General features: G+C 40.8%; 1 protein-coding gene across 1 annotated transcript; it reads left to right on the forward strand.

Annotated features, from left to right (window-relative positions):
- Positions 1–679: 679 nt before the first annotated feature.
- On the forward strand, positions 680–15,930 carry CHMP6 (charged multivesicular body protein 6). The gene is made up of 8 exons (XM_070740215.1): positions 680–864; positions 3,685–3,794; positions 5,362–5,449; positions 6,769–6,855; positions 6,946–7,011; positions 7,320–7,400; positions 9,852–9,906; positions 14,175–15,930. The coding sequence occupies exons 1-8, from the start codon at positions 802–804 to the stop codon at positions 14,225–14,227; spliced, it is 603 nt and encodes a 200-aa protein (XP_070596316.1). The 5' UTR covers positions 680–801; the 3' UTR covers positions 14,228–15,930.
- The last annotated feature ends 7,702 nt before the right edge of the window (positions 15,931–23,632 follow it).

The raw sequence follows: 23,632 nt of genomic DNA on the forward strand, positions 1-23,632 counted from the left end.
ACTGAGACTTAATGAAACTGATCGCAAAAATGGTAGAAACCTCTTTATTTTCATTTATTTAAATTTTATTGGGTTTATATTTGTCAAACATGTATAATAGTTCGTATAAACATAAGTAAAAAGTAATAATAAATTTGTCAAAACATGTACAAGATATTGTACAAGGTATTGATATAAACATAAACAAAAGCAAAGTAACCACAGGCAAATTTGGACAATAGGGCAGTAAGGCAAGGATGGTAGGCACAACGGTGCGCTTATGCACGCCCCATACATAGGGAAGGTCTCACAAAAAGAAAAAATTAAAAATCCCAGGAACGCAAAGAATAAAGTTTAGCGTCAGGAATTGAATGCAGGAGTCATTTGAAAGTATTATCAACTGCCAATCGCTCTCTCAGAAAAGAAAGCTACATTCCCCTCACACCCACACCCCTAAAATACTGAACTGAAGGGGAAACTACTCCGTTATATAGCATGCGTTACGGTAAAAGGGTACGGCATATGTCACTTCCTGCCCGGAAGGCGGGAGAAAAGCTACTTAGAGAATCGAAAGTTGAATCCTACCTTCAGTGTGTCAGAGTAAAACCACAACTTGTCCCGGAAGTGTGCTATCCAAAAGAAAAAGTGGGGGGAAGTTTTCCTCTGCACTTTCTTAAGTCCGCGACGTAAGTCCGCCGTCGATTTCGCTCCGAGTCTAGCGGGTCTCGTGTTCTACCAGAATAGAGCCTCGGTGGCCTCCGTACTGAAGTAAGGCACGGGTGGGGCCGATGTAGGCCAGGCCGCGCGGGCGGGGACGGGGCGATGGGGAATCTGTTCGGTCGCAAGCGGCAGACCCGCGTTACCGAGCAAGATAAGGCCGTGCTGGTGAGAGCGGGGACGGGGGAGGAAGGGGTGGTGGGGGAAAGCTGGTGGGAATGGCAGGTTGCTGTTCAAGCTTCAGGTTCTCTCTCTCTGGCATCGGACCCAGCAGGGCTGCCTTTCCTGCGGGGTAACTCTGGCTGCTCTGCTCGCTCACCCCTTTCCTGCCTTCGCCCAGCCTGGTTCCTCCTCTGGAGGGACGAATGCAAAAAGAAAAAAAGACCGAGCGCTCCAGGTGCCCATCGGGGTTTCTGGCACGTGAGAGAAGGGGGCGAAAGAGATGCACCTGCACGGGCGTGTAACTCAGGAAGGCGGGAACGGAAGCGACTTTTGTTCTCCTTTACGGGCGGCGACTTCTTCCACTGACTTTCTCGCAGTCTTTTTCCACTTTTCTCCCCCCCCTTTTTTCTTTAAATAAAAAGTGTATAACTCTCTCTCTCTATGTGTGTGTATGTGTGTGGAACATATTTTTGCTGATAATGAAAAGGAAGGGAGACTAGTATAGATCTATTTCAAGCTATTTTGCTCTCATCAGCTAGCCCAAACATGTATGTGTGTGTGTGTGTATGCGCATACATATATATATATGTGTGTATATGTATATATGTGTGTGTGTGCGTGCATGTGTGTGCATGTATGTATGTATATATATGTGTATGTATGCGCATACACACACACACATATATACATACATTCACACACACACACTGATAATAAAAATGCTCCCTCCCATATTTTGATATACCAGGGTGATTCGACAGGAAAAAAACCCTATAGATATGACTACCTGATGAGAGCATAATAAGCTCGAAATAGATCTATACTAGTCTCCCTTCCTTTTCATTATCAGCAAAAATATGCTACACACATATATTTACACACATACACATGCACGCATGCATACATGTGTGCATATATACAAAATATTGACCTGCCACCTTTCTTTTCCTTTGACGGGTCCTCGGTGCTCTCTGAAGCTTGGTGGTGGCCTTGTAATCATTTCATTACCCAAACTAGGTAACATCATCAGTGCCAGATGATGATCATGATGTTACTAGCACTTTTGATGTTACCTTAGTTTGGGTCTGCAAGGCCAACAGCAAAACTTCAGAGAGCACCGAGGGCCCCTGATTTTAAGCAGAGGTTACAAATATTTTCTTTCTTTGGCATGTCAGTGCCATGAGGCAGAATGCACCAACCAATAGCTTGTTGGATAAAATAATAAAATAATTTTGTGTGTGTGTGTGTATATGTATATAAATTATCATGGAATAACAAGCTGTATGTGATTGCATAACCTATTTTTAGCCCCAGTCACTTTGTGAGAACACAGCCATAAGCCAATGACTGGTAGATGGGTGGAAGCTCCCTGGATATTATATGCTGTCTAGAATTGGGAATCTTGGCTTGAAGTCTTGCTTAAGCCCAAGTGTTTTGACTCAAATCCTCCATCGCAAAACTATGACAGCTTTTTAGATGATCTTAAAAATATCCTGAAGTTGCTGAGTCCTTTTTAAAGTTAGAATCAATGTCATACTTTGGGGGGGGGGGGGTAGAATTTTTCTGAATGCCTTGAATGTTACAAAGCATAACATACTACTATTTCAATAATGTGAAATAAGTTGGAAAGCAGCTTAACTACCAGGAAGCAAAGAATATTTTTTGAGAAAAGGACACGTAGAATGGAGAAATTCTGCAGGTTGTAGAAATGCATAAAGTAAAATGCAAGATCATTGAATAGGAAATAAGAGATCTTTTCTTGAAAGAGGAATTCTCAAACAACTGGTCTTTGTTTTACCTATCATGTTCCAAAGTCTTAATCTGGCCACTAAACATACGTAGGAAATTGAATTTATATCATTCCAAGCCAAGGCATTTATATAGCTTTGTATTAGTTCTTACAGTCAGAGTCTTGCTGTCAAGAGTGAAAGTTTTGAGCAGAAATATTTTCTAATCCTACTTGAAAGAGCCAGGGATTGGACCTGCAACATTTTTACACACGAAGTACATGCCGTACATGAATCACAGTTCTTCACTTAACATAAAAATCTGAGTGCCTTACAGTGGATTGCATTATCAGAATGTTTCATGACACTTCAGAGTTCCTTTATTATTTTATGAGGAGCCGTTTTATATATGTGATGGCTTTCAGTGCAGATTTACTTACTGTGCTGAATTTGTCAGCAGATAAGTTGTGAACCATTTTCACTTTTGGTTCTTCCGCATTTCCATATGACTAAAATTATCATGTATTTATATTTATTACATTAGAATTTAAGTAGATCACCATTGTTGGGCGTAATTGAACTGACGATATTAAAACTCTGTACAAAATGGAAAGAAATGTTGGAATACAGTTACATATTTTTTTCAATTAAAAATATATTATTAGCCAGAAGAGGGAACCTGTTACCCTCTGAATTCCAGTTAGTGGCCATATACAGTATGAGAGGAACTGAATTTGAAGGATCAGACTTTTTTATTAGTGAATTCATAGCAACATAAATAATTCTGAATGATACTTAAACTTCCTGTTTCTAATAAGGCACCCTTGGTGGCTTGAAATTCAGAAATGTGTGAAGGCCACTGGATGGCAATAATTCTTACCATCTCACTTATTTTTTTAGTGTTTTTAATATATGATTTATAACAATGAACCACTAGCAGTGACTTGACTTTAATTTTGCATAGCTTAACTTTCAAATTGTTTAACTTTCCAGTATTTTTCAGCACAGTAGATTGGAGATCAAGATTGCTGAGTTCACAGCTATATCTTCTTAAGGAAGAAAATATTTCTTCTAATGGACTGTTTGTTTTCTTCTCCAGCAACTAAAACAGCAACGAGACAAATTAAAGCAATATCAGAAAAAGATTTCTCTACAGCTGGAGCGAGAAAGGATTTTTGCTCGTCAACTACTAAAAGATGGCAAGAAAGAGTAAGTCACTTCTGGACAGAGTTGGAGCTTATAGTTATTTATTTATATTTATTTGTACCCTACCTTTATTATTCTTACAAATAATTTTAAGGTGTCAAATATATCAAAACATACCTTCCGCCTCCTGTTTTCTCCACAATAACAACCTTGTGAGGTAGGTTGGGAGAGAGAGTGATTAGCACAAAGGTATCCAGCCATCTTTCATGGTTAAGGCAGGATTTAACACAGTCTCCCACTTCTAACCTCATGGCTTAGACACCACTTGGTGTTTCCCAAGTTTGGTTTTTCCATGGTGAGGGTCATCCATTGCACTCCAGGTGTGCTGACCACTGCAATTTCCCCAAATGCAGGAAACTCAACTGCATAAATTGTGCTTGACACCACTTAGATGAGGGGTGTCAAACTGGTAGCCCGCAGGCCAGATGCATCACACACAGGCCACACCCACCCAAGCTCCGCAAATGGGAAAAAGTCACATGATGGCAACGAGTTGGACACCTGAACTTAGAAGAAATTGGTTCTATATAGTATATACCTGTAGTGCCAGATTACAATACAGCCTTAGCCAAATGATGCCTGCTGGTGAACTATGCCCTCCTATGCTTTCTAGTTCTCTGCTGTGTATAGTGGAGACTGCTGTTGGTGTGTCCCAACAATCCTTTTGATTGCAACTTTTTCAGTAAATGCCCCTAAGTTCCATAATTATCTTGTCAGGCGGCCCATCTCATTTCCATACCAACAAACTTCTAAAAGTTAAAAAAAACCTTTATTTTTAAGAGAGATTGGATTGAATAATAATTTTTATGTTTGTAACCATTTGGCTATTTCTGGATTGGATGTTTGAGGTGGGGAGTGATTGCAGCTATTGTGTTTTTCTACTATTTTCTTAGGTTTTCTGTTACTATTTTTTTTTTTCAGTAACTGTAAATAATTTAAATTTTTAAAAAACCTAGAAACAGTTGGACAGACAATGCAATTTAATCACTGTAGAGTGTTGACATAATGGCTGCATACTTTTAAAGCATTTTAAAGGGTTAAAAAGATTTCTAGGAAATAAATACATCAGTTTTGTTGGCTATATGGTGAAAAATAAGGTTTGCTTGACAAGAGGCAATATGCCAGACTAGGTCTCTAACTGACCTATATGTTTTTCAGAGGATATTTAGTTAACTTGTCAATTTATCAAGCCCTGAAATAAATTATTTTTTTCTATTGAGCTGGGACAAAAATGGCTTGGTTTATAAGGGGCGTGCATAAGTGCACTAAAGTGCCTTCCGTCCCCTGTCCTATTGCTCTGCTATATCTCCTAGAGCTTTCTTCTATTCCTATATCTTTTCTTCTATTCTTTCATTGATATGTTCTATTCCTATATCTTCTCTTCTGTTCTTTTTTAGATATATTTTACTATGAGTATCTCCTCTATAATGTTCCTTATGTATTTAACTATGTGTATACCCACTAAAACACTCATTGTGTATTGGACAAAATCAATCAATCAATCAATAAACAAATAAATACTTTTTTTCTAGACTTGCTTTTTCATCCACTTCTTTTTTTCTCCTCCTAGGAAGGCCAAACTTCTGCTAAAGAAGAAGCGTTATGAAGAGCAATTATTAGACAAAACTGAAAACCAAATTAGCAATTTAGAGCGCATGGTATGTGGGATGGGTTTTCTGAATTGCATCTGGTCACTTGATTTTCAGGATTTCTGAAGTGTAGTTTACGTGTAAGCTGTGTTTAATTTAATTTACTTTTAATATAAGAGGATTTCTTTAACTCAGGATTCATGTGGAATGCTGTGATTTAAGCTTCTTTTAGGAGTACTGCATATGCTCACAGATAAGCTGACCCTCACAATTTAGTAAAAAATATATGTCCCCCTCAGATAAGCCAACCTATGAATTTTTAACCAAATGATTAACCAAGATACTGCTAGCCATTTGACTGCTGTTTGTGCAGTGGGACCATGATGGTCTTTAAAAGAAATCTGAGCTGTGGTTCAAACATATTTTGTGGGGTGTTTTTTGATACTTAAAATTATCAGATTATCTGCAAGTATTCACGGTATCCCAGGTCTTGGCACAAGTGTACAATGCTTGTCTTGAGAACAGAATGATAGCTTTGAACAGCATTAGTTGCTTTAATGGTCACATGATGCTGGCAGACCTGTCCCTCATTCCATCTCTTTTTGTTACTTATCCAGCCCCTTATCAAACTTGTCACAGCTGTAATATCCTTTCATTTTAAAGAGAAATGATAATGTATACATTCATGTGTTCAAGTTTGCCTTTTTGCAAGAAAAGGGGAGAGGCATCAAAAATCAATTTGAACAAGTTGTCCTAATGGTTCAGTAGACACTGATACCAATAGCAGTTAAACTTATATACCACTTCAAAGTGTTTTATAGACCCCTCTAAATAGTTTACAGAGTCAGCATATTGCCTCCAACAATAAGGGTCCTCATTTGATTCATACAGTGAAGTTACAGAATTTAGATTTCTCCTGCTTTTATTACTGACATAAGAAGAGTCTCATTTATTAAGGAAATGCTACTTATTTTGCTTGGTGCTTTACTGTCCATGGATTCTGTAGAACCAATATAGGCTTTTTAACAGCCCCTGGGCCAAATCTGGTCCTTTCACTGTCATTGTCCAGCCCACTTGATTTGCTTTTATTTTGAAGACAACTGCTGGAGGTCCCCCCCCCCCCCCTTTAAGTCTGTGCGCCCTTCCATGGCTACAGATCTTCACAGCTCTATTGGTTTGGTTCTCCAAAACAATCCCAGTTCCTGATACAGCTTCTTGGGAAAACTAATTGCCCATTCTTGATGCAGACCATCCAAGTGTACTAACTGTCAATCAGTGAAACAGGGTGCTTTCTGTTCGCTAGAAGTCTTCAAACATCTTCAGGGTGCTTTCCTTAACACTTACAGATAGGACATGGCATTCTGTGATCCTTGTCTTCTCTCTTACAGGTTTACGATATTGAATTCACACAGATTGAGTTGAAAGTGATTGAGGGTCTCAAAATTGGCAATGAATGTTTAAATAGAATGCACCAAGTAAGTATGATCGGAGCTGCCTGCCCTCTCTTAAATTGTGTCCCACTGCTAGTCATCTTGTTGATGTAAAATTGTGGGGTTCTCTTACAGGTTATGTCAATAGAAGAGGTGGAAAGAATCATGGATGAAACACAAGAGGCTGTAGAGTACCAGAGGGTATGTACTGCTTACATGGTCCATTCTGCAACTGCTTGGTGCAAAGGCATTGTGTTTTTATGACTTGCATTCTACCACTTCACTCCCTTGAATTTTTAACATATTTGTTTACATGTAGCATAAAGTACTTTAATTATATTACTTGGCAGTGTGTATTAAATTAGTCCTGAGTATTGAAGCTGAGGCTGAAACAGGTATAATGGCTCATATAATTTTTATGTCAATGAAGGAATTGAAATGTTGGCGACATTTCCTGCCGAAATGTTTCTGCACGGTGTTCACCGAGCCGTCTGCCTTTTTCTTTGCAGCAAATAGATGAGATATTGGCTGGAAGCTTCACTACAGAGGATGAAGATGCTATTTTAGCTGAATTAGATGCCATCACTCAGGTAAGCACCAATGGCTAAATCAGGGAATTAGTTCAGGAGTTGGAAATGGTATCTTTAATAAGGAAGCAGCATTTTCACCCAAAATATTCAGATTACAAGTAGTCCTTGAGTCAGGACCACAATTGAGGCCAAAACTCCTGTTGCTAAATGAGGGTTAAGTGAATTTTGCCCTGTGTTTCTTGCCACCGTTGCTAAGTGAATCATTGCAGTTGTTAAGTTAGTAGCATGGCTTTAAGTGAATCTGGCTTTCCTATTGACTTTGCTTGTCAGAAGGTCACAAAAAGTGATCACTTGACCCAGGGACACTGCAACACCCATTAATATGAGCTAGTTGCCAACCATTGAGATTTTGGGTCATAGACCCATAGGGATACTGCAACAGTCATAAGTGTGAAAAATGGTCATATAAGGTTTTTCAGTGCTGTTGCAGCTTAGCACAGTCACCAAATAAACTGTTCAAGGACTATTTGTTTATCATTTGCATTACCCTTCTAAATCTTGAAAGGATTCATCTTGATCCTTCAAGATTCACTTTAAATAGAAGAATAGAATATTTTCCATTTATTCTTGGGTTTTTCCAAAATTTGGTTCTTCACTCTGGGATAATGAAGCTTTATTTCCACAATAAGTATGCATTCATATGAGTGCTAGTGTGCTGCATTTTGTGTTCATGTTAGAAATAGGTGGGAAAAAGCTAACGTTAAGAAAAACAATAATTTATTATGATCTTGTGCAGAGAAGAGGCCAATAAATATTTCACTCCAATAACTAAAATTCAGGGTAGAAAATCCCACTGTTAGGATAATAATGATGGAATTATATGTTAAGGTGAACTGGGAAGATATTTGGAAAGGATTAGGGAAGATACTGGGAATTGTAATTACTGAATTTTTTGGACTATAAGATGTACCTAAATTCACAGAAGGAAAAACTAGGGGAAAAAAATCATTTTTGGCCTCTGCATTGCGTTTTTGCCCTCCCCAGCCCCCAGAAGCACTCTGCAGTGTTCTGCACGGCCCGTTTTCACCAGAAATGAGCCTGTTTTCGCCAAAAACACACCTGTTTTTGGCCTGCAGAGTGCTTCTGGGAGCCTGGGAGGACAAAAATGCCACACGCAGAGAGTTCAGGAGTCCCCAACACCTGTATTCTATGTATGAGAAGCACCTAAATTCTCACCCACTTAGTGGGGAAAGGTGTATTTTATACTCTGAAAAATACGGTACCCTTATGAATTCAAAAGCAATTCAAAATTCAAAAGTAAGAACTAGAGAAAGTGTGGTCCCTCTTAAGATTAGGAGCTTTTTCAATTCTGATTCTTCTTTACATGTTTTAAGAAGTTTGTTATACTAATAGCAAAAGCTGATGACATATTTCAACCAGTCTTTATTACAACTTTAACCCAGAACTCTAAGCATTTTAATAGATTGCTGATAGAAGTTAAGTACGTAAATAATCTGATGGCAGTATATTTATTATTATTATTATTATTATTATTATTATTATTATTATTATTATTATTTTATTTTTTGGGTAATTCTTGATGTGACTGCATATCTTATAAATTGCCTTTGTGTCTGTATATTTATTAGGTCCACATTAGGAGAGATATAAGTGATTTGCAGAAAATACAAATTAATTCATGTTATATCTTCTTGCTGTGAGCCTCAGTAATCTTCTGGTTATTGTTTCTTACAAGTTAGGAAGCTCCTGTAGTTCTTCTACTTTGGTGTCCACCAGCAGTTTCAGGGATAAAGGAAGGGATAGTATCTCAGAGCCCATACATTGTTACTTGACAGAAAATGATGACTATGTATCCGATTTGAATTACTATGAACCCATAGCTATATTTGAGCAATCCACAATATTTCCTAAGAAACATCTACGCATGAACCACACTATACAATACCATAGATCCACAGCTAGCATAATCAACAACTAGCCAGCTGTGGGAGATATGAAAAAAATAGAAAAGCATTGACCCAGGAATTCCAAGAACTATAAACTAGATGTGAAAAAGTCCACTTCAAACCATTCCTCTATTGATGTCAAGAAAACTACTTGTCTATCGCCACACAGTCCTTGTGAATTGAGCTTTATTCATTGAAGAGTCAATAGCTTCACTTAATCAAATTAATCAGAATTACCCATCAAGGTATTGGAGACATAGTATAAATAATACAGGCTCAAAACTCTAGAAATGGAAGACTGAAGGTAACATATCTGTGTTTTCCCGAAAACAAGACCCTGTCTTGTATTTTTTTTAAACACTGAAATAAGCACTTGGCTTTATTGCCGTGCACTCAAAACCCCTAGGCTCATTGGGGATGTCTTATTTTGGGGGAAACTGGATATTTATTTCCTGTGCATTTAAAAGTTCTACACTTAATATAAAGTTGTTTCCTATCTTTAGAATGTGTGTTTCACAAGAACCCTTTTATTCTTTTCTTCCAGGAGCAGATTGATCTTCCAGAGGTTCCCTCAGAACCTCCCCCAGAAAGGATTTCAGGTAGTATTATCTGTTTGGAGTTTATCCTCTCTTTTTGATATTGTCATTGTACGCAAAGCCAAAGATGGCTCTTGGTCTTTGGCTATGTCTAATAAATACTTCATTCAGGACAGAAATGAAATCTACAGAACATTCCAAAACTTCCCTAGGGCCATTTATAATACAGTGGTACCTCTACTTATGAACTTCCGTGACCAGGTAGAAAAATAAGTAAGAAGAAACATTTTTTAAGTAGAAAAATTTGTAAGAAGAAGCTATTTTTCCCATAGGAATCAATGTAAAAGCAAATAATGTGTGCAATTGGGGAAACCACAGGGAGGGTGGGGGCCCTGTTTCCTCTCAGGAGATTTCTAGAGAGGCCCCATGGAGGCTTCTACCCACCTTTTCTGGCCCTTTTTACTTCCAGGAGATTCCTAGAAAGGCCCCACGGAGGCTTCCCCCTGCCTTTTCTAGTTACAGGTTTGGAGGCTCGGGTTTGTAAATAGAAAATGGTTCTTGAGAAGAGGCAAAAAAAAATTGAAAACCTGGTTCTTACCTAGAAAAATGCGTAAATAGAGGTGTTCTTAGGTAGAGGTACCACTGTAGTTTGTATCAAATTTGACTCTATTCAGGCCCCACCCAGTTATTATAATCTCCGCAGAGCTTAGAGTTTGTAGTTTTAATGTTTATACGTCTTGGTGGTAATTATTTGTAAATTACCTTGAAAGCAGATGTGGGGTTTTAGCCCAGTATCAACAAAGGGGAAGATTGAAAAAATGAGTGAATTTTGCATTTATATTAGATTTCATTTGGACCTGGCTCTTCCATATTTTGGCATCTCAGCCTGTAAATTCTAAGCTATTTTGCACTTTTATCCATTGTTACATTCCATATTTTTTCTGGAAACTCAAAGGAGCAGCATGGATATCTATTGATCTTATCCTGCTAGCAACCCTTCTAATATGAGAATGTCACCATAGTCCATAGTCACCCTGTGGTTCAATGGAGGTTTGAATTTGGGCATTTCTCAGCCCTGCACTTTAATCATTATACCATACTGGTATATATCATATAGAGATCATAAGTTATTTTTTTCATTACATTATACTCAAGTGCTTCTCCCATTTCAAGCAGAGAACATAAACAACCTTTTAAAAGTAATACTTTGCTTATCTAGACACTGTTAACTGTTTTCCTATCTCTTGCCTAATTTTGAATTGCTATGAGAGACTAAAATCTAGAAGCTCTTAATTAAAAAATAAAGTTACTTCTAATTTGTGTCTTAAAACATCTGGCTCCTGTTTTTTGTTCAATTTGCTTGTCTCTTTTTCTCTGAAAGCAAACACTGAAAAGTAAAATAAGTGATGTTGTAGTGAATTTGTAGAGAATGAAAGTAGGAAGCAAAAGGATGAGAACTGAAAAATAGGATCTTGCTGGGTGCCTTTTTATTTGCTATGCAAATATAGCCTTAGTCTATGACTCATTAAAACAGCCACATCTGATTTCAATATCATGTGGCAATAGGGAAAAGTTTCTCTGCAACAGCTGCCATTGTATGGTCCTGGAAGACAACACAGCTGCTTAAATGAGTCATAAGCAGGTACCATATCTGCACTCCTCCATATTCTGAAGCACCTCTTGCAAACTGAATCTATAGTACAATATGTCAACTACCAAGAAGTGCAAACTCCCAAAGCAGTTTCCTGGTGATATTTTTTTTTAGCAAGTTAATTGTAATTTTGATCATGCCCCAAACCTGATGCTCTAGAAAATAAATTAAAAGCACACATACAGTGGTACCTCATGATACGAACCCCTCGTCTTACGAACAACCCGAGATACGAACCCGGGGTTCAGAAAATTTTTGCCTCTTCTTACGAACTTTTTTCTTCTTACGAACCCGCCACCGCCAAGAAGCCCCGCCGCCCGGCTGTCGCTTTTTGAAACAGCTGGGGGGCTTCCCAGCATCCTGAACCCGAACACCAAACCCGAACTTCTGGGTTCGGCATTCGGGAGGCTGCTGAGAAGCCCCCCGGCTGTTTTAAAAGGTGATAGCCGGGCGGCGGGGCTTCCCAACGGCCTCCCGAACGCTGAACCCGGAAGTTCGGCAAAAGTTCGGGTTCGGGAGGCTGCTGGGAAGCCTCGCCGCCCGGCTGTCACCTTTTAAAACAGCCAGGAGGCTTCCCGGCGTCCTCCTGAACCCGAACGCCAAACTCGAACTTCCGGGTTCGGCGTTCGGGAGGCCTCCGAGAAGCCCCCCGGCTGTTTTAAAAGGTGACAGCCGGGCGGCGGCCTTTTTTTTGCGGGGTTTTTTTTTGTTGTTGCACGGATTAATCTTACGAACCTTTCGTCTTACGAACCTCCCCCGGGAACCAATTAGGTTCGTAAGATGAGGTATTTAGAATTGGTTCTGCTTGGACCAGATTATAGCCTGCCTAAAATGCAACAGATTAAAATTGAATCTGGATGAGCCTTGGTACTTGGTAGTGGCTTGGTATTTGGTAGTTGGTGAGTTTTCAAATGATTGGGAGGGATACTTCTTACTCTACCATTAATATCTTTTATTTTTTCTCCTGAAGGAGTAAATTTACAATTTGTTGAATCGATTCTTGGGCCTTGTGCCATCCTTGAATGCACAGATCAATGAAGTGGTCTAGAACAGGGGTATCAAACTTGCATCACGCGGGCTAGATGTGTCAAACATTGGCCACTGCCACACCCGGTTTAGCGAAGGAGGCGGAGCTGCAAAATGTCACATGACGCCGCAAGTTTGACACTCCTGATCTAAAGCATCTTTTCTAACCTTTATATGATTTCAAACCTTTTCTGGAGAGATCATATTGTTTTTGCTTTGCTTACCTATCATATGGACTATTACATCATACTCGGTGTAAAAGATGTTCTTTAAGAACAACTGGAAATGGCCTCAGAGCCAAATGGCAGTGGCCATACTTCTCTCAGATGTATCTTAACAGGAGCATGTGACATATTCTGGCTAAGCTGCCCACCCACAAAGTTTTGAATTGGATTCAAAGTATTGGATACTAAATTTCTGAAAGGTTTGAGTCCCACTGTCCTGAAGGGAAGATTTCCTGTGTGTGTTGTAAGCGCAGAGGTTGCATTCTTCAGATAAAGGTCCTTTGTATATGCCACTCTGGGAAGTGATTTTTTTTTTTGAATCTGTAATGCTGGTGTTGGCTCCACTGCTGTGAAGCTTTTTCCCCCTGATAGTTTTGCTGCTTCCTTCTGATATTTTTTGGAAGGCCAGGGAAATTGGGGGGAGGGGGGGAATTAGAATCTATTTTTGCTCTTTCATTTTTCCCCAGAGACCTGTATTTTGATCTGTAGTCTTTAATGTCAATTTCAGATTATTTTATTATGGGGGTGAAAACTGATTATTTTTTTAGGTTTTCACAAAATGTTACAATATTTTGTATATTTTGTCTTTAGTGCTTACTTGTGGAATGTGCCCTTGGCTGGCTCTGCTGAGAGCACGCGTATAAGAGCATATATGAGAAATAACAAATATATAAGAGCTACCCAATTAGAGAATATCATATGTAAATAAATAAATAGCTCTTCTAGCAAGCAGCTGGATCTGGCTTTTATTTACAGAGTTTATTATTGAAATCTTTCCTTGATTTGACTAATCCTTCCCTTAAATGGGCTAGATCAGTCGGAATCAGAAGAAAGCTTTCAGCCAAACTGGACAGAAGAATAGGCCTTTCAAAAACAACCACAATGTTGCTCTGCTTGTGCTACAGCGTCTCTTGCCACTTCCATTCTGCATTCACAGTATGATTAATAGTAGCACAATGCCGCCCAGTTGATTGGCATGTTCTTCTATGAACATCTATGCCTTGTCACAGTAGCTCTCTCTTAAAAGGCATTAGGTGCCCACTGGGAGAATATGATTTATCTGCTGAGGCCAGAATTGAAGAGTGCACTCATAATTAAGCATAGCTTCTCCAGAAAGATTGGGGCAGGGAGTGGGGAGGTTATATTTCACTGTTTGTTAGTTGACCTTGAAAAAAAAAATCAATGCAGCTCCTGAAGAATGGAAAGCACAAATGCACATGTCTGATCATTCTGGAAGAACAGAGAGGAATTCACCATTCACTTGGGAGGGGGTGTTTGCAGGAGCAGGAGGCAAAGAGAAAGAACTATGTCTGAGATCTTGAAAAGTTGCTCTGGGTGTATGTCAGTGGCAGGATTGCATAAACTGGCTCTCAAACCATTCAAAACCAATTAACTCCTTCCTCTTTGTGTGTGTTTTTCCTTCTCCACAGAAAAATCGCCCATCAGAGTCAAACCAAAGCCAGAATTGATTGCTGCATCTTAAACTCCACTACCTGCGGGGTATCCCTGCATTGAATCTCGGAATCCCAGCATGCCTGGGGTGTATTGGAGGCCTCCCTGCTGGCATTACCCAGCCATACTGGAGCAGGTTCTCTGCACAGAATGGAAGCTGTAACTGGTTAATGTTCCCATATCAAGGTTATTTTGTAGCGTGCACACACTCCTCCTTTTTGTAACTTAAAACGGGATTAAACGGTGACTCTTAAACCTTCCAAGCCAAATGCTTTCTGCGACCAGATTTCAGCTGCAGACCTGCCTCAGATGCCAGCAGAGCCTCCCTCTCTCTCTCTCTCGCTCTCTCGGTTCCTGGCTACATGTTGGAGCATGTTGTCACTGCTCGGCTATCCAGAGGAAAGAACTTCGGTGGAACTCCTGGGCCTTCCTCTTGACTCATTCCACACTGGCTTTTCTGAAAGGCTGTTTTCTTTTGGCAAGGATGGGATCTCCGAACCTTGTTAAACCTGTGCGTTTTGTGTGCCGAGATCTGAGCATCTCTTCCATGAATAGTTCCAGCTTCTTGCGTTAGGCTGCTAGTGGAGATTCGAGGAGTTGATTCCATGTTCAGTGTGCTCTTGAGGCTAATGCGCTCATAGGCCTGGGCACTGGGGAATAATGCAAGGCTGATGGGCTCATTCATTGGAAGAAAGGAGCCCTGTTTCCTGCTGGGGGAGAAGTCTAAACGGCTTGCTAAGGGTTTATGCTTCATATGCTTCCCAGGCCGCCTGCTTTTTCCTTTGCCTCCAGAGTCCCACGGCATGAAAAGGCTGAACTTAAGTTCAGCTTCTGAGAGCTTCTCAAAAAACAAATGACTTCAGTCATAGCAGAGGGCTTTGTGATGGTTCCCGGTCTTCTCAGATCTGGGCAGCGGGCATACTTTTTGTTTTTAATGACAGTGCCACTTCTCACCTTCATGAGTTACTAGGTGGGCTTAAGAGCAGACTTGAGACCATGCCACCCACATGGTTCTCCTATCACAGAAAACCTGAATGTCCCTTCCATTTCCTGAATATAGGAAATTGTTAACACTAGTTAGCACTTGAAGGCTGGGCTGTGAACTGGATAGACTTCCCTTGAGTGGACGGTTCGTTTATCAATAATACCCGATCATGTTGTATTGATTTTGAAAGTATTCAACTTACCTTGGGCTGGTAGTTAAACAATGAAGGTGCCTGTTGTCAGGTTGGACAAGATAACGGCTGTGTTTGCATTGTTCACCAGAGGGCAGTCATACTCTAAACTCAACTGTGAAGGAACGTTGATTTGTGTGTCTTAAACTGTGAATTGCTCCCAGGAGGGTTGCATTTTATTTCTTCAAGCAAATGGCAAGGGAGCAACTGCAAGAATACCAGATCCCGCTTTGGTGGTGTCCTGCTGGGTATTATACAGATGGGGTTTCTTAAAGGGCTTTATTAGACACCCCACCCCACCCTGGTTTACAATACACAGCTCAGTGCCTGGGGAAATAGATGGAAGAACGCTTCTGCTTTTTCCTTGCCAGTAAGAGCAGAAACGAGAAGAACTCGTGAAAACCAAATCTGCAAAGCCCATGAAGAGAAAACACTACTGTGTTGCCACGTGGCCTTAGAGAACAGGCTTGGACTTAGCTAAACCGCTTTGTGATTTCCTGATCCATACTCTTCTTGATGACTCAGGTGGAATTAAAAGTGTTGTTCAGCCTCCAGGAAAGTTCTGTCTTCTCCATTTGCTGTACATGGCCATAATTTGGTTGAATTCCTTCCTTTTGGGAACTCCTTAAAACAGGGAAGGTAGAAGCAGGGTAGGTAGTGACAAGTTCGTAATGCCTTCATTCCTCTAATGTCTTGTTGCCTGCCTTGGTTAGGAGCCAAACCCAATTGTTTCTGGGTACCTGCAACATTGGGGATACCATGACATCCTAAGAGTTTTTCTTCCAGCAGGAAACTTGAGTTAAAAGGTGAAGAGAGACAAATCTATTGGTGTAGAAGGAACACATGGATGGCTCTCTACATTCTAAGAATGTTGTGTCAGGGATAGAGATGTTAACATAGCCCAGAGCTTTGCTGCTCAGGGGAATGTTAGTAGGGTAGCCAACTTTCATAGCTTTCTTTAGGGGTCAAACCCAAAATGCAAATTAGGGCCAGGGAAAAAAAGGGCTCACACTGTGCCAGTCTATCACATCTGCTTCGAATAGGATGTAGACTATGATGTGGTTTCATGAAGCTTAAGCGTGAACTTAGGTGCTGGGCATTATAGTGGCTTATGCAGCAATCTAGTACAGTGATACCTTGTCTTACAAACTTAATTGGTTCTGGGAAGAGGTTCTTAAGGTGAAAAGTTTGTAAGATGAAACAATGTTTCCCATGGGAATCAATGAAAAAGTGATTAATGCGTGCAAGCCCAAAATTCACCCCTTTTGCCTGCCGAAGCGCCCGTTTTTGCGCTGCTGGGATTCCCCTGAGGCTCCCCTCCATGAGAAACCCCACCTCTGGACTTCTGTGTTTTTGCGATGCTGAAGGGGAATCCCAGCATCGCAAAAACGAGTGCTTCGCTGGCAATGGAAGTCTGAAGGTGGGGTTTCCCATGGAGGGGAGCCTCAGGGGAATCCCAGCAGCGCAAAAATGGGTGCTTCACTGGCAACGGAAGTCTGGAGGCAGGGCATCCCAGCGGCGGCGGTGGGTTTGTAAGGTGAAAATAGTTTGTAAGAAGAGGCAAAAAAATCTTAAACCCTGGGTTTGTATCTTGAAAAGTTTGTATGACGAGGCGTTTGTAAGACGAGGTATCACTGTATTAGCAAAATTACATCTCAGATTAAAATACGAATTCAACCTGTGTCTCTTGGTGGGGAGGGGATGGTCTGTCCCTAAGAAACGTCTTATATGAATTGAACTTTAGTTTCCTGCTTCTATCCCAAAGAGCTGTGTTCCACTTTTAATTTCCCTCAACAAAAACTTAAAGGCGTTTCCAATTTGAAGGAGTTCAAGCTGTAGCAGAGGTTGTGCAATAGACATAGCCCCCCAACTCAGTCTTTATCTAGAAGGTACTTTGCTTTGTGCTTATCCTCAAGGACTTCCCTGCCTTCCCTGCCTCACGCCAGGTGAGTGCAGCCTCCCTTTCTCAAAACCTACACAAGCCTTTCTCTGGTGGAGCTATTCCTATTCTCCTGTGTGTGTGTTTGAGGGGGGGGTATTAGTACTTGTAGAACCGTACTGTCTAGCCCTGATGTAGTTTCTATGCCAACTCAATGCAATCCTGGGAGTAGGAACAGAGGGATTGATTTAACTGATCAGTTTAGCAAAACCAAAAGGTTTCCTACCCCAACTCTAGATGCAGTTCCAGTGAATTCTAATTCTCTGTATTCTAATAGCCTGATGGAGATTTAGGTTTTATTACAAATGCTTGTTCAATCATTCCTTTTCCCAGAGAAGCTTCAACCTTCAACTAAAGGTAAGCTGGGGATTATGTTATCTCACAACTAATGCAAAAACTATACAGATAGTCCTTGACTTACAGTTGTAACTGAGCCCAGTGTTTCTGTTGTTAAATGAGACTTGTTAAGTGAATTTTGCCCCATTCTATGACTTTTCTTGCCCCAGTGAATCACTGCGGTTATTACTTTAATGGCACAGTTGTTAAGTGGATCTGGCTTCCCCATTGACTTTGCTCGTCACAAGGTCGCCAAAAGGGATCACATGATGCCGGGACACTGCGACCGTCATAAATATGAACCACTTGCCCAGTGTCTGGATTTTGATCACATAGCCATAGGGATGCTGCAACAGCCTTAAGTGTGAATAATAGTTGTACGTCACTTTTCAATACTGTTGTAGCTGAGCAGTCACAGAAACTTCCTCACAACTAGTGGATCAGCTTGTCTTCAGAAACAGGGTGCTCCATTCCTGGAGGTGTTAAAGAAGAGACTGGGAAGTCACTTGTCTGAAATGGTATAGGGCAGTGATGGTGAACCTATGGCATGCAGAGCTAGATCTGCTGACATGCGAGCTGTTGCCTTAAATCACCTCCATCATGCATGTGTGTGCCAGCCAGCTGATTTTTGACTCACACAGAGGCTCTGGGAGGGCGTTGCTGACTTCCAGAGAGCCTCCAGAGGGATGGAGAAACCTTTGGAGCCTGGGGAGGGTGAAATATGAGCCTACTGGGCCCACCAGAAGTAGGGAAATATTATTATTATTATTATTATTATTATTATTATTATTATTATTATTATTATTATTAACTAGACTTGTATGCTGTTTCCAGCCTCCAGAGGGCCTCCTGGGGCAGAGAAAGTGTTTTCGCCCTCCCCAGGCATTGAATTCGGCACCCAAGGGAAAAAAAGGTTTACCACTATTAGTATAGGCATCCCCTGCTTGAGCGAGGGGCTGGATTAGAAGACCTCCAAGGTCCCTTCCAGCTCTATTCTAATTGATTGACTGACTAAATCAACTGTTGCAAGTCAAGGACTACCTGTACTACATTTAAACTTGATCTTTTTGGTGACATGCCATAATCTGCAAACACAGTGTTCCTGCCATGACACAGGGCCAGAGGACATACTAGCCTCCAGTTGCCTAGATAGATTCTTTCTTAGAGCTCCTGGAAGAGGCCTGGCTGACCATTTGTCCAGTTCTGTATCTTAGACCTGTTTGTCCATATTTCTTAGCCTCATTACCCTCATCGCTCTGGACTTAAATACTTCAGTGCCATGAAATGATGGGCAGGAGAATATAAATGTCAGATATTTGGCTGTGTTTCCCAATTAATCAAACAGCAACTGAAGGAAATACTGATATGGTAGAACCTGTGGTCATGACCACTTCTTACCATGACCAAAAACTGCAAAATTTTCGCATCTGGTTGTGTACAAATACTCGGGTGGTGATCAAACACAGCTGTGGTGATTCCCCCTTCCACGCCATTTTTTTGGGTACGCACATGTGCAGTCAGTCTCGCTTCTAGTTATGACCAAATCGGGTTGCGACCAGGGGTAGGTCTGGATCTTTTTGCTGCTGGTTCTCTCAGGGTCGCACCATGTGCGCAGCAATCAAAAAATAGCTTCTGCGCATGTGCAGAAACAATCCAAGATGGCGATTCCAATGGAGACACTGACAGAACCTGCTCTATGACGTCATCACCAAGTTACTAACGGTTTTAAAGAACCAGTTAGAACCAGTATGAACCCACTTCTGGTTGCAACCAAAGTCATTGAACAGTTATGGTCGTGACTGGAAGTTCTACTGTATATGTTAATTTTTATTATCCATTGTCAAAGCTGATTACGATGAAATACTAGCAAATCCTTAACTCTTAAATTCCACCAGGGCACGTCCCTCCTAATAACAGAACAGAGTGTCTTCTGAAACAATATTGTCAAATCCCTTGGTTGCTCACGACCTTAATGGATAGGAACGTTCCCTCAAGGAGACAAGCTGATTGATGATTATGAAAGCGGAAGTAAAACCCATCTCAAAAGTTATTTATCTTACCGGGACTCGTATCAAGTACAATACAGAAGTGGGCCTCAGGATCAAGCTTATTTATATCTTGAAGGTTGAAAACAATAATCAAAAGCACATTGCAGGAAATGCAATCTGTTTTAAACAGGGATGTGAGGTAGTATTTAAGAGATGGGTTAAAGCTTGTTTATATATCGGTAGTTTCTCCCAAGGATGCTTCCATAATGTCTCACGGTTCCATTGTGCTATATTAAGCTTTTGTTTGCTGGCTCTGCTACAGTTACCTTGGCCTGCTTCCACATAAATGCTAAATGCTATAAGCCACTAATGTATTGTTCTCAGAGGTAGGTGTCACGTAATGTAACAACCGGTTCACCTAGTACCAGCTTCAAAAATGCAGTGATATAGGTTGAGATAGCGCAAGGGTGGGCTATTGCCCGGACAGGGGAACGCAGTGGGGTAGCAAAAATGGAGCTCCACCCCAGAGCACCCAATTTGCACTGAAAGATGTTGAAAGAAAATGCATAAGCCATGCCCACTGTAGTAGTAAATATTTTGGTAGCTCTTCACTGGGATAGCACCACCCCCCTGGTTGGAATTACCAGTTCCCCTGAGCTGGCAGCAGGACACCTCTTGATTATTCTGGAATCCAAATGCAGATGGCACTGGAAAGGTGACATTTTGGTTGAGTTCAAGAGCTTTACTAAGATGTTAAATATGGTGGGGTCTTTCATAACTACAGGAGACGTGAGGAGCAACCCCTCATACCTAACAGTTTTCTCAGTAAAAAGAATGGAGTTGATTTTAAAGAAAAAAACTTGGTTATGTTTTCATGCTTTTGATATACAGGTAAGGCAGAGGTTTTTTCCCACCATTTCATGTCAGTACACGGTTATGATAGTCTCAGAAAAATGAATTGGGATCTACCCTCAAAGTTTACAACTGTCATAATACCCCCTTGTACAGGTTGCCCTCGACTTGCACAGCAGTTCGCTTGGTGACTGTTCAAAGTTACAATTGCACTGCAAAAGTGACTAGTGGTCCATCTGATGCCCCATTCCATCTGATTCCACCAAACGGGCACTGGTGGAAGCAGAGATCCACCACCTCCTAGATATTTTGGACATAGAGAGCGTGCCTGACATTATTGCAGGGTGGCTAGGTGGTCTTCACCTTCTGCTCCCCTCCTCCCACCTTCTCCCACCCACGAGACTTAAGTTTGGACTCTCCTTGGCAATACTTTTGACACAGGAGTGGCTGGGAAGGTTGCAAATGATCACATGACATTCTGGGATGCTGCCAGTATCATAAATATGTTCCAGTTGAACATTGATCACATGATCGCAGGGGTGCTACAATGGTTGTTAGTGTGAGTATCGGTAGCATTAGTGCCATTGTAACTTTGAACAGTCACTAAATTAACGGTTGTTGTAAATCCTTCCAAGGACTCTCATAGTCATTCTAATATAAGAGATAATGGCAATGATTTGGCATTTGGAGAAGCCTGAAAAGAGAGGTCTAACCAAAATCTGTCTCATAGCTGTACACTTATGGTTTGTAGAACAGCTCCAGCACCCATTGTTTTTAATTATCCTGCTGTCCAAGCATCCTAGCTTGGTTTCCTTATTTAAAGACCATCGTGGAAGGGGGAATGCTCCATATAAGCAATTATGCAAGTGATATAAACTGTTTCCATCCTCCGAAGGCATCCCTGGAGAGTAATTCAGCAATGTGTGGTTCTGTATTTACCGGTTTTATAAACCAAGTCAACCAGGTGAGGAAACATAGAAACATAGATAGAAACATATTCATCTCCCAGCTATTTTTTTTTTTTTTCATTATCCTCCTATCTGTCCTCTCGCTGTTCCTCCCTTCACCCAGCAATTTTAATTCCCCAAACCCAATAGGAGATCTTCCTACTCTGTTCCTTTCAAATTATCCCTAATGCAAAGCTTGGATAAGGAGCTTATATCTTGTATGAGAAGGCTCTGCAGACTGCAGAGTCATTCATTTACATTTTAGTAATAATAGTAGAAAACAAACACAAAAATCAGGCAAGAGATTTTCTTCCCTCAAAGTGGAAATGTTAACATCCATATTTAGTATGGTTTCATAGAAACATAGAAGACTGACGGCAGAAAAAGACCTCATGGTCCATCTAGTCTTCCCTTATACTATTTCCTGTATTTCATCTTACAATGGATATATGATTTGTTTCATAATATGGTTGCACATTATGCTTAGAAGTGTTGTGACCATAATATGTAGAGGGTATGTTTACATGAACATACCCTCTACATATTAAATTACATATAAAGCATTTGAAAGAACTGTGCATATCTCTGCTGCTTCCAAATTCTTAACCTGTGGATGATACTGTACTTCAAGATAGGCTTAAGTTAAGAGGCAAAGCCTTATCTGAGCTGCTGAAACACAGATGGCCACTAGGTGGTAGCATATCCCTTTGCAAATTTTTGCTTCCATCTACTGGTTTTCTGTATTTTTGACCTAAACAAGACTACTAAGGAGCAGGAGACAACTCAGCCTTCCTTTATTCTGTGCATGATGACTCCGAGCACCAGTTTGGCCACAGAGGGTTTTCCCCCCTGAGAAACATAAAAATAACTAACTACATGGGCATCAGGCTCATCATCTTTGTATTCATTCATGTTTATTGCACCATATAAGCAATTTGCATTTCGGTAATATTCCAAAATCTTAAATGTCATAACTAGATATTAGCAACCATGACAAGTAATATTTTGCTTATAGATATAATATTGCTCAGTTTACATGTTACATGCTAACAATGGCTAGCTACCATAAGAGGGCCACTATCTTGAAATGCAGTTTAGAAATAACTTAAATAAATTGGGGGGAAAATGAGTGCAATTGCTAAAGATGCAGCTTTAGGATCTTGAAACCATATAAACTGAGGAAAGTTAGCATCCACCCCATTTAGAAAGATGAAATATTGTAGAAAATATTAAAAATGCAGATTATTATATTTTCTCTAAAGGAGAAACATGTTAAGACAAACATGTCAGAGCCTCAGCTCTCTGTCCCATGTAGAAACTAAGGGGCCAATGTAGATCTGGTAATCTATTCAAGACAGGATTAAAACCCCAAGGAAGCCAGCATCTGGGGTTAATTACATTTGTTCAACAAGATTTTTTTTTTTTTTAAACCTAACTCATTGTTGGCCTTCACGAGACAAACTAATAAAAATGAAAAACAAACAAACCTCTAAATTACAAAATGCTGAAGAACAAACTGCATAAAAATCCATGTGCTCATCAAACTAGGTGGTCAGCCACCCCAGAACCACATGTGCTTGGCGGTTCTGCTTCATCAATAAACCATCTTTCCAATCGGCCTCCATGTTTCCAGCATCTTTCTCCCCACTTAGAACTGAACCCAGATGAATATTTTCCCAAAAAAACCCCCCAGGAGTGGGCTTACTCCAGGTTCGGGTGATTCTCTAGCGAAGATTCTGCTTGATTCAGTGAATCCCAAATCCTATTCTTATTGGCCCCGCCCACCACACCCCTCCCACTCTGCCCCTCCCAGGAGTCTCCATGAGGCCCATTTTGGATGCCAGGTAAGTGCAGGGCCTGTGTAGATGCTCGGAGAAGGTGAAAAACGGGCCTCCTGGAGGCTCTGGAAGGCCGGAAACAGACCCATTTCCAGCCTCTAAAGCCCAAGAGAGGCCATTTTTACCTTTCCAGAGACTCAAGGAAAGCCTCCAGATCAGAAAAAGATGAAAAATGGGCCTCCTGGAAGGCTGGAAATGGCCCATTTCCAGCTCCAGAAAGCCTCCAGAGCCCAGGAAGGGCAAAAATGCACCCCCTATCATAGTGCAGGAGGCCAACTAAGCCACGCCCACCATGGACACACCCACCCTGCCACTGGGCAGAGAAACCATTGCTAAAATTTTTGAAGCCCACCCCTGAACA

The sequence above is a fragment of the Erythrolamprus reginae genome, chromosome 2 (assembly GCF_031021105.1).
Source record: "Erythrolamprus reginae isolate rEryReg1 chromosome 2, rEryReg1.hap1, whole genome shotgun sequence".
Lineage (NCBI taxonomy): Eukaryota > Metazoa > Chordata > Lepidosauria > Squamata > Dipsadidae > Erythrolamprus > Erythrolamprus reginae.